This window comes from Coregonus clupeaformis, unplaced genomic scaffold (genome assembly GCF_020615455.1).
Source record: "Coregonus clupeaformis isolate EN_2021a unplaced genomic scaffold, ASM2061545v1 scaf0138, whole genome shotgun sequence".
Classification (NCBI taxonomy): Eukaryota; Metazoa; Chordata; class Actinopteri; order Salmoniformes; family Salmonidae; genus Coregonus; species Coregonus clupeaformis.
Window position 1 is genome coordinate 73,642 of NW_025533593.1, and position 18,385 is coordinate 92,026.

General features: G+C 41.1%; 1 protein-coding gene and 1 long non-coding RNA gene across 2 annotated transcripts in view; both read right to left on the minus strand.

Annotated features, from left to right (window-relative positions):
* Positions 1-3,870: 3,870 nt before the first annotated feature.
* The window catches only part of LOC121532579, a 148,598-nt gene continuing 134,083 nt past the window's right edge, over positions 3,871-18,385 (minus strand). Inside the window, exons 16-25 of the mRNA XM_045213671.1 lie at positions 9,351-9,630; positions 9,081-9,152; positions 8,523-8,728; positions 8,231-8,289; positions 7,894-8,108; positions 6,840-7,096; positions 6,451-6,585; positions 6,186-6,333; positions 5,973-5,999; positions 3,871-5,454 (exon numbers count right to left, since the gene is read on the minus strand). Coding sequence (XP_045069606.1) covers positions 5,138-5,454; positions 5,973-5,999; positions 6,186-6,333; positions 6,451-6,585; positions 6,840-7,096; positions 7,894-8,108; positions 8,231-8,289; positions 8,523-8,728; positions 9,081-9,152; positions 9,351-9,630 — 1,716 coding nt within the window. The 3' untranslated portion in view covers positions 3,871-5,137. The remainder of the gene's footprint in view (positions 5,455-5,972; positions 6,000-6,185; positions 6,334-6,450; positions 6,586-6,839; positions 7,097-7,893; positions 8,109-8,230; positions 8,290-8,522; positions 8,729-9,080; positions 9,153-9,350; positions 9,631-18,385) is intronic.
* LOC123483494 lies at positions 14,253-14,681 on the minus strand. The gene is made up of 3 exons (XR_006658279.1): positions 14,640-14,681; positions 14,455-14,510; positions 14,253-14,286 (listed from the first exon to the last, which is right to left on the minus strand). It is a non-coding gene; the product is annotated as an uncharacterized LOC123483494 (long non-coding RNA).

Genomic DNA, 18,385 nt, shown 5'->3' on the forward strand with positions numbered 1-18,385 from the left:
CTTCACAGATCTTCATTGTAAAGGGTTTTAACACTGTTTTCCATGCTTGTACAATGAACCATAAACAATTAATGAACATGCACCTGTGGAACGGTCGTTAAGACACTAACAGCTTACAGACGGTAGGCAATTAAGGTCACAGTTATGAAAACTTAGGACACTATAGAGGCCTTTCTACTGACTCTGAAAAACACCAAAAGAAAGATGCCCAGGGTCCCTGCTCATCTGTGTGAACGTGCCTTAGGCATGCTGCAAGGAGGCATGAGGACTGCAGATGTGGCCAGGGCAATAAATTGCAATGTCAGTACTGTGAGATGCCTAAGACAGCACTACATGGAGACAGGACGGACAGCTGATCGTCCTCGCAGTGGCAGACCACGTGTAACAACACCTGCACAGGATCGGTACATCTGAACATCACACCTGCGGGACAGGTACAGGATGGCAACAACAACTGCCCGAGTTACACCAGGAACGCACAATCCCTCCATCAGTACTCAGACTGTCCGCAATAGGCTGAGAGAGGCTGGACTGAGGGCTTGTAGGCCTGTTGTAAGGCAGGTCCTCGCCAGACATCACCGGCAACAACGTCACCTATGGGCACAAACCCACCGTCGCTGGACCAGACAGGACTGGCAAAAAGTGCTCTTCACTGACGAGTCACGGTTTTGTCTCACCAGGGGTGATGGTCGGATTTGTGTTTATCGTCGAAGGAATGAGCGTTACACCGAGGCCTGTACTCTGGAGCGGGAAAAAAAAACAGTACATTCGTAGCCTACGACTTTCAACTTTTATTTAACAATTTCAACAATCCAGAAGTAACAAGAGAAAGGTTGCATAGAAGACTGGAAAACACTATTTATCTATCCATATTGTTCTTTAGAAATGAAATTATCTAACGTACTTGATCATATCTAACGTAGTCCCGTGTAGCTCAGTTGGTAGAGCATGGCGCTTGCAACGCCAGGGTTGTGGGTTCGTTTCCCACGGGGGGCCAGTATGAAAAAAATTAAATAATAATAATAATGTATGCACTCACTAAATGTAAGTCGCTCTGGATAAGAGCGACTGTAAATGTAAAATCTCAGTAACATTTGAATGATAAAATAACAGTGAGTTTCTCAGTCATTTAATTTACTGTACTGCTGCTGCCTTTCACTCCTTCAACTCCCGACACTTCCTGCTCAGGGATTAGTCAAGTATTTAGATACATTGTGTTGCGTTGCATTGTGTTGTGTTGTGTTGCGTTGCGTTGTGTTGTATCGTGTTGTATTGTGTTGCGTTGCATTGTGTGGTATTGTGTTGTTGTGTTGTGTTGTATTGTGTTGTGTTGTGTTCTATTCTCGTACCCCATTATTTTCTATTCATTCCACTAAATCATCAGAGAATATTGTGTTTATAAAGGTAATGACATAATGTAAAAAGTTCAACAATACCATCATATTATTATATTATTATCATATTCACATATGCACTACAGTGAGTATGGTTACATGCTGGATAGTCAGATTAATATATTACTATTAATTATATTACTGTGCATGTAAACATACTCAGTAATTTAAAATAATGTATTTTATTACTATTAAAAACATCATAGTCCCTGATCTTGTAGTCTGCAGCCAGTGTACCAGAGTAACACAGGTAGGTTGTCTGGTAGACAGTAGCCTCACAGTGATGTCACCTTGCCTGAGACCTGGGGCTTGTATAGTAAACTACAGACTGATGGGAGTGCTGGTGAGAATGGGGTCCAATCACGTTACACACCAACCACCTCTGGTCAGGATGGCTCCTCCTCAAAGTACTGCTCTCTGTCTCTGATAAATGTCATAGTATTCAGACCCCTTGACTTTTGTATCTCATGGGAGAGAGAGAAAGACATAGAGTGTATCTCATGGGAGAGAGAGAGAGAGACATAGTGTATCTCATGGGAGAGAGAGAGAGAAAGACAGAGTGTATCTCATGGGGAGAGAGAGAGAGACATAGTGTATCTCATGGGAGAGAGAGAAAGACATAGTTTATCTTACAAAAGGAACAAATGAAGGGAGATTGACAATATGTATATGTATAGACTACACCTATAGAATAGAAGAGGCATTTTCATTTCAGAGAATTCTATTCTATTTCCCTTTATTCAAATTCACATTGCAATTCTGTATCCTGGTTACTCCTTCAATTCAAATTTAATTCAAATGAAATAATTTAATTGGAATTTGAGGCATTCTCAATTCAATTCGTAACTGACCACAACCCTGTTATACACTACAAAATATAACATATTTCCCTGAGAGTGAAATGAGTCCCTGACATTCAGTCTGATAAAAGCTGGAATCCATAATGGTGAAACAGCCACGTCCGTTGAGATATTACAACAACAAAGAAGCTACTATAAACAACCACAATGTTTTCCCCTCAGACATCATTACATTTTTACATTTTAGTCATTTAGCAGACGCTCTTATCCAGAGCGACTTACAGTTAGTTAGTAAATACACTTTAAAAAAATAAATAAATTCATACTGGCCCCCTGTGGGAATCGAACCCACAACCCTGGCGTTGCAAGCACCATGCTCTACCAACTGAGCTACACGGGACCTATCATTACACACATGATAGAAGAGCACAATATGAACTGCAATTATTTTTACCATGCTGCACGCCGCTCCGCAGCTAGGCAACAAAAACAATAACAAAGGTGGTGGGGAGGCCAGTGGTGCTGCTTCCCCCTACTGCTGATTCCAATTGAATTGAATTGAGAGATTAAATAGTTTCGATTCATGCAATTACAAAACACTATCCCAGATATTTATACATTACAAAATATACCATATTTCCCTGAGAGTGAAATTAGTCCCTGAGATTCAGTCTGATTAATGTCGATATGGCTGAAAGGTCATACCTTAAAATATATTTTGTTATAAAGGATATATTTCTAATCTGAAGAGTGATATTTGCACCTATTTCTCTTTATCCATCATAAAAGGAGCCCACTAGTCCCTATTGTTGGAACATAATGACATTACAATTTAAAAGATGCTCTTAAAGATACCATTATATAAACATATACACTATATCTAAACAGAGATATATATTGATATTGTGTTCAGCCAGTGCAGCTGTCCAGTCAGTTGTCTGCTAGATGTTAAGTCTCACATGTTGTTGCCTGAGACCTGTCCAGGATGATTCAACATTCAACATGTTCCAGATAGAAATTCAATATACAGATATTTACAAATATAAAACATAAATATTCCTCCTTTATATTGGGAGACTATAAAGAATAGAGTCCCTGATCTTGTAGTCTGCAGCCAGTGTACCAGAGTAACACAGGTAGGTTGTCTGGTAGACAGTAGCCTCACAGTGATGTCACCTTGCCTGAGACCTGGGGCTTGTATAGTAAACTACAGACTGATGGGAGTGCTGGTGAGAATGGGGTCCAATCACATTACACATCAACCACCTCTGGTCAGGATGGCTCCTCCACAAAGTACTGCTCTCTGTCTCTGATAAATGTCATAGTATTCAGACCCCTTGACTTTTGTATCTCATGGGAGAGAGAGAAAGACATAGAGTGTATCTCATGGGAGAGAGAGAGAGAGACATAGTGTATCTCATGGGAGAGAGAGAGAGAAAGACAGAGTGTATCTCATGGGAGAGAGAGAGAGAGACATAGTGTATCTCATGGGAGAGAGAGAGAGAAAGACAGAGTGTATCTCATGGGAGAGAGATGGAGAGAGACAGAGTGTATCTCATGGGAGAGAGAGAAAGACATAGTTTATCTTACAAAAGGAACAAATGAAGGGAGATTGACAAGATGTATATGTATAGACTACACCTATAGAATAGAAGAGGCATTTTCATTTCAGAGAATTCTATTCTATTTCCCTTTATTCAAATTCACATTGCAATTCTGTATCCTGGTTACTCCTTCAATTCAAATTTAATTCAAATGAAATAATTTAATTGGAATTTGAGGCATTCTCAATTCAATTCGTAACTGACCACAACCCTGTTATACACTACAAAATATAACATATTTCCCTGAGAGTGAAATGAGTGCCTGTCATTCAGTCTGATTAAAGCTGGAATCGTTCATGGTGAAACAGCCACGTCCGTTCGAGATATTACAACAACAAAGAAGTTATTGGGAACAACCACACTGTTTTCCCCTCAGACATCATTGCACGCGATAGAAGAGCACAATATGAACTGCAATTCTGTTACCATGTTGCACGCCGCTCCGCAGCTAGGCAACAAAAACAATAACAAAGGTGGTGGGGAGGCCAGTGGTGCTGCTTCCCCCTACTGCTGATTCCAATTGAATTGAATTGAGAGATTAAATAGTTTCGATTCATGCAATTACAAAACACTATCCCAGATATTTATACATTACAAAATATACCATATTTCCCTGAGAGTGAAATTAGTCCCTGAGATTCAGTCTGATTAATGTCGATATGGCTGAAAGGTCATACCTTAAAATATATTTTGTTATAAAGGATATATTTCTAATCTGAAGAGTGATATTTGCACCTATTTCTCTTTATCCATCATAAAAGGAGCCCACTAGTCCCTATTGTTGGAACATAATGACATTACAATTTAAAAGATGCTCTTAAAGATACCATTATATAAACATATACACTATATCTAAACAGAGATATATATTGATATTGTGTTCAGCCAGTGCAGCTGTCCAGTCAGTTGTCTGCTAGATGTTAAGTCTCACATGTTGTTGCCTGAGACCTGTCCAGGATGATCAAACATTCAACATGTTCCAGATAGAAATTCAATATACAGATATTTACAAATATAAAACATAAATATTCCTCCTTTATATTGGGAGACTATAAAGAATATAGTCCCTGATCTTGTAGTCTGCAGCCAGTGTACCAGAGTAACACAGGTAGGTTGTCTGGTAGACAGTAGCCTCACAGTGATGTCACCTTGCCTGAGACCTGGGGCTTGTATAGTAAACTACAGACTGATGGGAGTGCTGGTGAGAATGGGGTCCAATCACATTACACACCAACCACCTCTGGTCAGGATGGCTCCTCCTCAAAGTACTGCTCTCAGTCGCTGATAAATGTTTTGATATCTTCTAAAGGTTGTGAGGTGGTATCCATGGCTACCTGTCTCAGACTGTCTGCTCTTCCAGGTCTTCGACCAGGTAGGGATCTACTTCCTTCAGGACCTGGTAGAAGTGTTTCTGGGCACGAGCCCCCTTCCTCACCACCATGTCCAGCAGGGCTTGGTTCTGTTGGGTCTTGGTGGATTTGCTGACCACCTCCTCCCTCTCCTCAGCATTCAGAGCTTTGTGATACTCCAGATGCGAGAGAATGGGCTGCAAGAGTCCCAGGCGAGTCTCTAGAACCATCCTGTGATTTCTGATGAAGCCTCTACCAGGGAGGGTAGAGGGGTTGGCAGGAGGGGCTGCTGGGGAAACAGCTGACACTGGGAGGGGAAATGATGTATTAAAATCCTATATAGGATGATAAGATACTGTCTAAGATGAACTTTCTTTAGTTTGTTATTGAGAGGTTTATAATGGTGATGAATCTCTAGTTTGTTATTGAGAGGTTTATAATGGTGATGAATCTCTAGTTTGTTATTGGCTTTGTGAGGGTTATAATGATGATGAATCTCTAGTTTGCTATTGACAGGCTTATAATGGTGACAAATCTAGTTTGTTATTGAGAGGTTTATAATGGTGACGAATCTAGTTTGTTATTGAGGGGTTTATAATGGTGATGAATCTCTAGTTTGTTATTGAGAGGTTTATAATGGTGATGAATTCTAGTTTGTTATTGAGAGGTTTATAATGGTGATGAATCTCTAGTGTGTTATTGAGAGGTTTATAATGGTGATGAATCTCTAGTGTGTTATTGAGAGGTTTATAATGGTGATGAATCTCTAGTTTGTTATTGAGGGGTTTATATTGATGGTGAATGTCAGTGGAAGGTCAACAGTACCTGTAGAGGTGAGTTCTGTTGGTGAGGCTGTGGATGAAAAGAGATGGTGTTTTACTATCTGATAAAAGGTATATTCATTATAACCAACCATAATCATGTGATATAATGACATCATCATTCAATAACAATAACGCTGTAAGAGAACTAAAAACATGTAACAGTACAACAGGTCTGACTTCATTTGATTGGATTTGAGCTCTGAATGTCTGTTACCTGGCAACCAGACAAGTCCGTTCCATACATTTTCAGTACTGCCCTTTTCTTTCAGAAGAAGATCAAACTCTTTAACAACAGTTTCTAAGAACAACTGAAATGTGGGGAAGTAGTTTTCATCGGACTGGAAATCCACAAATGCTGCTGTCTAGAACACAAAAAGCAAGAGTCAGTATCTACGATCTTACATGTAATGTGAATATACTGAGGTCACAGCTAAAGAAATATCTAAAGTTGGAATCTCTTTATGGCTTATAGATATTACTGTTGGGTTGATCCTGTATCCATGTGTAATATTTGTGGAGAGGATATATGTTTTGTTCGGGGTTAGATTGCAGTGAGGAGTTGTTTCAATCAAGGTCTCTTTGTATCCATTCCTTGTCTTCCTCACATCCTGCACCTTGGGAATCAACAATGGACAGATAAATTGTGCTTCAATAAAATACACGTTGTGCAAACTCCAAGCTAAATCAAGCACCCATCAAGTACTTTGTCAGAATTATTTGATTCTGGTTTGGTGTCAACAACTATATTAACATGCATTCTTGTGGCACAGAGAAAATGTTATTTTTCTATGTTGTGTGTTTGACACTGCCAGCTTGATGGAATTCTAGCCAGATAGAAGTGGGGGTTTGAAATCTTAGTTATGCTTACCTCCCTGATCACAACATTTCTGGGAAGCAACAACACATTCAGGATGGACCTCTCTTCAGGGACAAACAGTTGGTGGAATAACAACACAAGCCCGTGGATAGGGGAGATGGGAGCATCATCATCCGTGACATCACCATAAGCAGAGAATCCAGTGATGTTTATTATGACATGTGTATCTGTTATCTCAAGAGGATGGATAAACTCCACTTTGTCATCATCAGTCATATGGGCTACAGACAGGAAGTCACATCCACCCTCTAGGAAAGAAACAGAATCTCAATTGGATTTCCTCAATTCCTCGCATACTCTCCTTGCCTCCTTTGGAAAAAGGTCAAAGGTTAGAGGAGGTTAAGAGAGGGAATGTGGAAACAAATGCGCTTGTATGAAACGAGACTCTCCTCCACTAGCGCGTTATCAGGCAAATTACATTTACAGGGGTGGAATCCCAGATTACATGTGTAAAGTGGTAAAAAGAAATGTAGTTAGTTGTGCTAGACGTTTTATAGATAAAAGGAGAAGTATTGTTTTTATAAGATAGGCATGCTTCTCTCTTATGAGAAAACAACAGCTGTTTAAAAGGGCTGATTCCGCAGGAGGATAGACCTGAGCATCTTCCGTTCTCCATATTATTATTACTATTATTACTATTATCAATATTATTATTGCTATTATTACTACTATTATTACTATGATTATTATTACTATGATCATTATCTCCGTTCACCTTTTAACAAATTGACACTCTCCTACATATGGCCACTTTTGGGTTTTCGGAGGAAAGGAGGATTGAGGAGTCGAGGATAATATCCACGCATGACTGTAAGTCTGCTAAATGGCCATATATTACTAATATTATTATTATTACTATGACGACTATTACTATTATTACTACTATTATTATTATTACTACTATTTTTAGGCAGACTTTTTACAATTGAGAATCTCCCAAAAGAGAACATTGTGCTTTCTCTGATATACTACAACAGCAATGACAAATGAGGCAATGAACAAATTAATTTACATTCTTGTTTAGGCCATTCATGAAAATACTCACCAGAATGAATCTGACAGTGTGGGAGGCGTAGTTGGCAGACAGACTTCTGAGGGCAGTCGATGTTGAACAGGGGTCCTGCAGGTCTCTTGCCACTCTGGGCTAGAAGCCTCCTGTTCCAGGGGACTGTCCTATAGAGCACCTCTCCCTCTCCCTCCATCCTAAACACCAGGCCTGTTATACTGCACTGGAACAGACCTGCACTGGGGCACTGGAACCTGTAGAACAAACAATGATGAAGAATGACATTTTAATTACATTTCCTGAATATGATTTGAAAAATGAGGCATTGTCCTTACAAACTATTCATGAGAAAACAAGTAAAATAATACTGAGTTACCTGTATGCTCCCTTGCCCTCACGATCGTAGATTTCTGGTTCAAAGTTTTCAGGAGACCTCTAAAATGTAAAAACAATAGATTTTAAAGGTTTTGAAGAGTAGTTTTATAGAAACATATTCAACTTCTCTCTCTCTCTCTCTCTCTCTCTCTCTCTCTCTCTCCTCTCTCCTCTCTCTCTCTCTCTCTCTCTCCTCTCTCTCTCTCTCTCTCTCTCTCTCTCTCTCTCTCTCTCTCTCTCTCTCTCTCTCTCTCCCCCCCCCCCCCCCCCCCCCCCCCCCCCCCCCCCCCCACCATGGGAGGGTCAGTAGTACACAGGCTCTGGTCCCCTACTCTACATTCTGTGATGCTTAACTCGTCCATGGCCTCAAGTAAGCTGTCAAACAGATGCACTCTGACACAGTCCTGGCTCTCTTCTTCCATTGTCTCATCAGTCGCTGATGGCAAGGTGAAGGCCTGTCCAACAATGGTTTCATTGAGTTCCAGGAGAAGAGGAGAATCTGCACAGAAATAGTGTATATATCTAATTTTGTTAGTTATTGGTTTAAAGTTGTCTTTGTATTAAATACAGATGTAGGATCTTCATTTGAGCCAGTTTGCTTCAGCAGGAAAATAATCCTGCAGCAACAGGAAATGTGAACTATTATGTATATTAAATTCATTGACATTTTTGTAGGGGTTGATACATTTTTCGTTAGGTCAATTCAAGTGGAAAATACAAACTTCAGAAAACGTTTAAAAACTCCAATACACGACAAGTTTGCATTTCCTGCCGTATACTAAAATTCTCAGCAACAAAAGAGTGATCAAATGAAGATCCTACATCTGTAGGACCATCTCCTTCACTCTTACCTGGGGTTCTAGGAGGACTATGAGATGAGGAACTTGGCATTTCCTTCAACGTTTTTTGGGTGGCCTGGAGGACTGAGGAGAAAACAGTTGAAATGACAAACTCTATATTGACCGTTTATAGAGGTGTTACCTGCGTTTCTGAGATGTGTTATCAAAAGGGGACATAAATGTTGTATCCTCATTTATATGTTATAAAACAAAATAGTAAAGAAGCTGGGACTCTTTTTTGAAACACTCAACATCCTGACTATGAACAACATCTGTAATTACCTCCTCTGTGATCTCTCTCTAACTTCTCAGCAAGATCACCCAGGTCCATCTTCCTCATTGTGTTCAGTGTGATCTCCACAGCTCTCTCAGGGCCGTATCTCTTCACCATCTGATCCACTGTGTCCTGTCTGTCAGCGTTCTCCAGCTGGTTCTCTGGGATGGGAGGAAAGCCAGCCAGCTGGACGCTAGTCAGGTTAGACTGAAATGTCTTCAGCTGTTCTCCAGTGAGCTCCTCCAGAGTGGTCAGCAGCAGAGCTGGAACATCCAACATGGAGGGTCTCTAAAATAACAAAGATGATAAGATATAAGGAAGAGAATAGAAATACTGACTACTGATATAAAATAAAGAACATTAATATATTAATATTGGTAGGACATACTAGAATCATTCTACTGGTCTCACAATATCTCAATCTCTAACACACACACACACACACTCTCACACATACACTCTCACACACACACAGTATGTGGCTGTGATCTTTATGGGGTTAGTTCACAATGACATTTGACCTCTCAGACATGACCACTAGTGTTACCTTCATGAACCTCAGATTCTCCTTCATCCTAGAGATCTCAGTCTTCAGACGACGATGATTCTCTCCAGACAGGGTCAACCTGGACACAGGAAACAGTCACACACTGCTCTGTTCCCCTACACCACCACCACATGCTGTGGTCACTTCACTGTTCTACATTCATTTCACAGGTCATGAGGATGATGCAATAGAGGTATAGAAGAGATGTTAGAGGGACAATTCACTGCTTTTAAAGTTTATTATCTCTACAGCACCATACCAGTAGACTCATATATTCAATCTTACCAGTGCCTATAGCAAATCAATCAAATTTATTTATAAAGCCCTTTTATATCAGCAGTTGTGACAAAGTGCTTATACAGAAACCCAGCCTAAAACCCCAAACACCAAGCAATGCAGAGGCAGAAGCACGGTGGCTAGGAATATCTCCATAGAAAGGCAGGAACCTAGGAAGAAACCTAGAGAGGAACCAGGCTCTGAGGAGTGGCCAGTCCAATTCTTTACCAGAAGAGAACAGACTAGTACAGAGTATGAATTACGGGGGGTCTCTATTATTTTTAATGATACAAATATGTAATTTAACGTAAAAACAAAGAACTTTTCATGTGGCATGAACACAACCAGTCATGATGCTTTCATCTGCTTGTCAAACAAATCACTTCAAAAAGTAGGATACCTGTGCATGTTCATCCACTCATATCCACTCTGAGGGGTGGCCCTGGCTGTACCAGGTAGATAATATACTCTATGTCCACTCATATCCACTCTGAGGGGTGGCCCTGGCTGTACCAGGTAGATAATAGATAATATACTCATGTCCACTCATATCCACTCTGAGGGGGCCCTGGCTGTCCAGGGAAATAGATAATATCTCATGTTCACTCAACCACTCTGAGGGGTGGCCCTGGCTGTACCAGGTAGATAATAGATAATATACTCTATGTCCACTCATATCCACTCTGAGGGGTGGCCCTGGCTGTACCAGGTAGATAATAGATAATATACTCTATGTTCACTCACATTCCAGAAGAGGTGCAGGGAGTTCTCCACTCTCCTCCCCTGCTGGCTTCCTTTCCATCTCAGAGGCAGCTTCCTCCTACACACACACACGCACGCACGCACGCACGCACGCACGCACGCACGCACACACACACACACACACACACACACACAGCCTTTTTGTCTATTGTGTGTGTGTGTGTAGGGATGCAGTCTGACCCCCACCACTCATAGTGTACATGAGAGATTAGTTAATTATCTAGACTGTATGTGTGGACTGTATCATTTCATACTGTAGAACTGACTATGACAGTGAGTACAGGTGTTTTAACATATGAGGGTAGAAGTGTAGAACTGACTATGACAGTGAGTACAGGTGTTTTAACATGGGAGGGTAGAACTGACTATGACAGTGAGTACAGGTGTTTTAACATATGAGGGTAGAACTGACTATGACAGTGAGTACAGGTGTTTTAACATATGAGGGTAGAACTGACTATGACAGTGAGTACAGGTGTTTTAACATATGAGGGTAGAATTGTAGAACTGACTATGACAGTGAGTACAGGTGTTTTAACATGGGAGGGTAGAACTGACTATGACAGTGAGTACAGGTGTTTTAACATATGAGGGTAGAATTGTAGAACTGACTATGACAGTGAGTACAGGTGTTTTAACATATGAGGGTAGAACTGACTATGACAGTGAGTACAGGTGTTTTAACATATGAGGGTAGAATTGTAGAACTGACTATGACAGTGAGTACAGGTGTTTTAACATGGGAGGGTAGAACTGACTATGACAGTGAGTACAGGTGTTTTAACATATGAGGGTAGAAACTGTAGAACTGACTATGACAGTGAGTACAGGTGTTTTAACATATGAGGGTAGAACTGTAGAACTGACTATGACAGTGAGTACAGGTGTTTTAACATATGAGGGTAGAACTGTAGAACTGACTATGACAGTGAGTACAGGTGTTTTAACATATGAGGGTAGAACTGTAGAACTGACTATGACAGTGAGTACAGGTGTTTTAACATATGAGGGTAGAACTGACTATGACAGTGAGTACAGGTGTTTTAACATATGAGGGTAGAACTGACTATGACAGTGAGTACAGGTGTTTTAACATATGAGGGTAGAATTGTAGAACTGACTATGACAGTGAGTACAGGTGTTTTAACATGGGAGGGTAGAACTGACTATGACAGTGAGTACAGGTGTTTTAACATATGAGGGTAGAACTGACTATGACAGTGAGTACAGGTGTTTTAACATATGAGGGTAGAATTGTAGAACTGACTATGACAGTGAGTACAGGTGTTTTAACATGGGAGGGTAGAACTGACTATGACAGTGAGTACAGGTGTTTTAACATATGAGGGTAGAACTGTAGAACTGACTATGACAGTGAGTACAGGTGTTTTAACATATGAGGGTAGAACTGTAGAACTGACTATGACAGTGAGTACAGGTGTTTTAACATATGAGGGTAGAACTGACTATGACAGTGAGTACAGGTGTTTTAACATATGAGGGTAGAACTGTAGAACTGACTATGACAGTGAGTACAGGTGTTTTAACATATGAGGGTAGAACTGTAGAACTGACTATGACAGTGAGTACAGGTGTTATAACATATGAGGGTAGAACTGACTATGACAGTGAGTACAGGTGTTTTAACATATGAGGGTAGAAGTGTAGAACTGACTATGACAGTGAGTACAGGTGTTTTAACATATGAGGGTCGAACTGACTATGACAGTGAGCACTCACTAACACACACTTCAGACTGCATGTGGCTGTGATCTATATGTGGTTTGTTCGCAATGACATTTGACCTCTCAGACATGGCTACTAGTCTTACCTTCATTACCAGTGCCCTATGCCACTTCCTCCGAAGACATAGAAATTCATCACTGTCAGCGTCTGATGAGTTGCTCCACCATGTTTCTGTGGTAGATACAGGTATAGAAGAGGAAGTGAAGAGAGATAACAGTATAATTGTCGTATAACATTGTCCTGTTCATCAACAATTATTCATTTAAATCACGTTGTCTTTGTTTGAAGGAACGTTTATGATACATTTTTCTTAACACAGTTTTACGGTGTTACCTCTTCTGTGTCTGTAATATATCTCTAACTTCTCTGCCAGATCATTCTGGTCCATCCCCCTCAGGATCCTCTGTGTTTTCCCCACAGCTCTCTCAGAGCCGTATCTCTTCACCACCTGACCCACTATGACCTGTCTGTAAGCGTTCTCCAGCTGACTCTCTGGGATGGGAGGAAAGCCAAACGGCTTGCAACTAGTCAGGTTAGACTGAAATGTCTTCAGCTGTTCTTCAGTGAGCTCCTCCAGAGTGGCCAGCAGCAGAGCTGGAAAGAGGGGAAACATGGGAAATAGAGGGGAAGATAGGAGGGGGGATAGAGAGACAGTTAGGGTCCTTGTCTGCAATCCTACTTCTCTGATCTCTCTCTAACTTCTCTACCAGATCATTCTGGTTCGTTTTCCAGATTAGGCAGCTCAGGAAGAGATATACAGCCATGATTAGAAAGTCTAATCTGTTTGTGATATCTTCCCTACTGTATTGGTGATTGTATGTATGGAATATAATGAATGTTGGATTGCTGTTTAAACATAATGGGGTCACCTGGATACATCATGAATAAAAATGTTAAAAGAGAGGTCTGCTGAATGTTTTTTATGAAGTCAGTTGAATGTTCTTTCTGATTAGACCTACACTGAACTGTGATTGTGATGTATAGATCAATGTACATTCTTGCTACGTTACCTCTATTGTAATCTCTCTTTAACTTATTTGCCAGATAATTCTGGTCCATCCCCCTCAGGATCCTCTGTGTTTTCCCACAGCACTCTCAGGGCCGTATCTCTTCACCATCTGATCCACTATGACCTGTCTGTCAGCGTTCTCCAGCTGGCTCTCTGGGATGGGAGGAAAGCCAAGCAGCTGGACACTAGTCAGTTTAGACTGAAATGTCTTCAGCTGTTCTCCAGTGAGCTTTCCCAGAGTTGTCAGCAGCAGAACTGCAACATCCAAAATTATCTAAAACAACAAATATAACAACAGTGAGGCAGGAATAGAAAAACTGACTACTGATATAAAATAAAGAACATGAATATATTAATATTGTTAAGACGTACTAGAATATTTATACTGGTCTCTCAATATCATCATAAAATAGATTACAGTTGGAACTTTAACACACACACACACACACACAGTATGTGTCTGTGATCTATATGTGGTTTGATCACAATGACATTTGACCTCTCAGACATGACCACTAGTGTTACCTTCATGAACCTCAGATAATCCTCCAGCCAAGAGATCTCAGTCTCCAGACGACGACACTCCTCCTCAGACCGGGTCAACCTGGACACAGGAAACAGTCACACACTGCTCTGTTCCCCTACACCACCACCACATGCTGTGGTCACTTCACTGTTCTACATTCACTCAGGTCATGAGGATGATGTAATAAAAGATGTTATGGTAGAGTTGTTAATATTACACTCATTTCATCGTATTATGTCCACTCACCTTCCAGAAGAGGTGCTGGGGAGTTTGGCAGACTGCTCATCCCTGTTGGCCTCTGACTGCAACACAAACACCCATATGTACACACAAACACACACACACTGTAGATTGCAGTGTCTGCAGAGAATACTGTGATCTACTGCATGTGGTTTTCTCACATTGACTATAGACATGGCCACTAGTCTTACCTTCAGCACCTCCAGCTTCTCCTTCAGACTAGAGATCTCAGCCCCAGATCACGACACTCCTCCTCATACAGGGTCAAACTGAACACAGGAAACAGTCACACACTGCTCTGTTCCCCTACACCACCACCACATGCTGTGGTCACTTCACTGTTCTACATTCATTTCACAGGTCATGAGGATAAATAGAGGTATAGAAGAGATGTTAGAGGGGCAATTCACTGTTTTTAAAGTTGATTTATCTCCAGCACCATACCAGTAGACTCATATATTCAATGTTACCAGAGGCTATAGCTATGTTGAGATGTGTCTGTTACTTGAACTCTGTGAAGCATTTATTTGGGCTGCAATTTCTGAGGCTGGTAACTCTATTGAACTTATCCTCTGCAGCAGAGGTAACTCTGGGTCTTCCTTTCCAGTGGCTGTCCTCATGAGAGGAAGTTTCATCATAGCGCTTGATGGTTTTTGCGACTGTACTTGAAGAATCTTTCAAAGTTCTTGAAATGTTCCATATAGTCTTAAAGTAATGATGGACTGTCGTTTCTCTTTGCTTATTTGAGCTGTTCTTGCCATAATATGGACTTGGTTTTTTACCAAATAGGGCTATCTTCTGTACACCACCCCTACCTTGTCACAACACAACTGATTGGCTCAAACGCATTAAGAAGGAAATAAATTCCACAAATTAACTTTTAAGAAGGCACACCTGTTAATTGAAATGCATTCCAGGTGACTACCTCATGAAGCTGGTTGAGAGAATGCCAAGAGTGTGCAAAGCTGTCATCAAGGCAAAGAGTGGCTATTTGAATCTCAAATATAAAATATATTTTGATTTGTTTAACACTTTTTTGGTTACTACATGATTCCATATGTGTTATTTCATAGTTTTGATGTCTTCACTATTATTCTACAAATGTAAAAAATAGCAACAATAAAGAAAAACCATAGAATGAGTAGGTGTGTCCAAACTTTTGACTAGTACTGTATATGGGAAGCAGGAAAATGCCTTTCACTGAGCTGTATAAAGACAGACTGACAGGGGTGAGACAAATGATTTTAATTGATCTTAATGCTCTTCTGTTGTTGTTTGCAGGTGCACTATCCTTCTGACCCTATGCAGCCAGGTCCCATCTACTTTTTAACTCCTCGCAAGTGTGGCTTGTTTGGTGTCTGCTGTGAAGGACCACAACAAGTCAACTAGTTGATTGATGAAGGCATGTCATCCAGCAAAGGCAGCAGCGCAGTCAACAACTACATGCACCATTTCTTCACCAACTACAGAGTTGGGGAAACACGTGTGGACCTGAATTATGACAACTGCAGTGGCCAAAACAAGAACAAGTTTGTGCTCTGGTATTGTGCCTGGCAGACCAGCTCCACCACAGTCTGGACCTTCACTTCCTGATCACATGATCCACCACAGTCTGGACCTTCACTTCCTGATCACATGATCCACCACAGTCTGGACCTTCACTTCCTGATCACAGGCCACACCAAGTGCACCCCCGACTGGTGCTTCGGCCTCATCAAGCAGACGCGCCAGAATGACCAGAGTAAACACTTTGTCTGAGATTGCTGGTGTTGTGAAGGACAGCACTGTGACGGGTCAACTAGTTGTACTGGAGGATGGAAGGGTGCTGGTGGAAAGCTATGAGATAAAGAAAGTTAATCACAAAATGACGAACATGGAGTCAGGATTAAACATGGATACTGTCTGTTGCTAGGCAAGAACTTAATTGGCTGGCAACAACACCTGACTCCGTACTTCAGGTCGCTGCCACAGATCAAGCAGTACCAGCACTTCATTGTATTGTAGGAGGTTATTCTTCTTATCTAACCTTAGGAGGTGAATTGATGTTATGCAAGGTTGTAATGTCTTCTAATTTTGTTGTTGTTACTTCCTGTTTTACAGCTTCAATGCTCTGGAGCCTGGTGCTGTTGTTGTCAAGGAGCGTTCGGACTCAGCTGCTAAGCAACGCTGACATCCTTCCTCACATAGATGGTCTGCCTGTACAAGCACCACCTGGACTGGACACAGCTAGACAAACTTATATTTTTGAGAAGATCAGGGAGTTTTGCGACGAAGAGGCTATGGACATCACATGCCCTGCACCAAAGTCAAGGGCAGGACAGAAACAGACTCTCCGAATATAGATTCCCTTGTTCATGCGTGGTTCTGACGGACCAGTTCATCACTGGGGGCGAGTTCCCAGTCATCAGCACTATCTGCAGTGCCTCTATTCACATGACTCTCTCCTAACACACACGCCATACGTTGCTGCTACTATTAATTGTTTTATCCTGCTGCTCAGCCACTTTACCCCTGATTGTATGCATGTAACTACCTCATCTATCACCAGTATCACTGATATGGTTCTTGATATTGTTCTTGTACATCCTTTATATTATTTGGTTCTTTCTCTACTGGCATTGACACTTGTTCATTTTCCTTTATATTGACACAATCTATTTTTAATATTGCTACTATGCAAGTAACCATTTTCGCTATACCGTTTACACCTTTCTGTAGAGACCCATCCACTTAGCAAGATGTGGCTGGGGGGTTATAGCATTTCTTTCACATGACCCATCAATTTAGACAAGTGTGTCTGGGTAAGCGTTATTTAATACTCATAAAATATTTTCTATCTGGTCACTTCATGTTAACCTGGAATTGTTCCTTATTGTAGGCTACTACTTTTACCACTTTTAGTCTTAATCTATACTACACTACTCACTGATTAGCACATGACCTCACAGTGAATCCTTAAAGAGATGGGTGGGGCTTAGGAGGGTGTGAACAATGCTGAATGAGTGTAGACAAAGAAGAGCTCTCCAGTAGGTGTACCAAAACATTCATGGGCCATTTTCTCAAAAGTGGGGATACAGGTTTATCAACTTTCAAAGCAGATTTACTTTCCCATTGTTCCTTAAATGCAGTGTATGATGTACCATTTTATAGTTCTGTGTCTCTGCTTTTATCCAATGTAAAAAACACAATTTCTAATTTTGCTACATCGAATCAAGGCGGTTGGTCACATATATTCTATGGCCACTCTGAGGGGTGGCCCTGGCTGTACCAGGTAGATAATAGATAATATACTCTATGTTCACTCATATCCACTCTGAGGGGTGGCCCTGGCTGTACCAGGTAGATAATAGATAATATACTCTATGTCCACTCATATCCACTCTGAGGGGTGGCCCTGGCTGTACCAGGTAGATAATAGATAATATACTCTATGTTCACTCATATCCACTCTGAGGGGTGGCCCTGGCTGTACCAGGTAGATAATAGATAATATACTTTATGTCCACTCATATCCACTCTGAGGGGTGGCCCTGGCTGTACCAGGTAGATAATAGATAATATACTCTATGTTCACTCACATTCCAGAAGAGGTGCTGGGGAGTTCTCCACTCCCTCCCCTGCTGGCTTCCTTTCCATCTCAGAGGCAGCTTCCTCCTACACACACACACACACACACACACACACACACACACACACACACACACACACACAGCCTTTTTGTCTAATGGTGTGTGTGTATGTGTGTAGGGATGCAGTCTGACCCCCACCACTCATAGTGTACATGAGAGATTAGTTAATTATCTAGACTGTATGTGTGGACTGTATCATTTCATACTGTAGAACTGACTATGACAGTGAGTACAGGTGTTTTAACATGGGAGGGTAGAACTGACTATGACAGTGAGTACAGGTGTTTTAACATATGAGGGTCGAACTG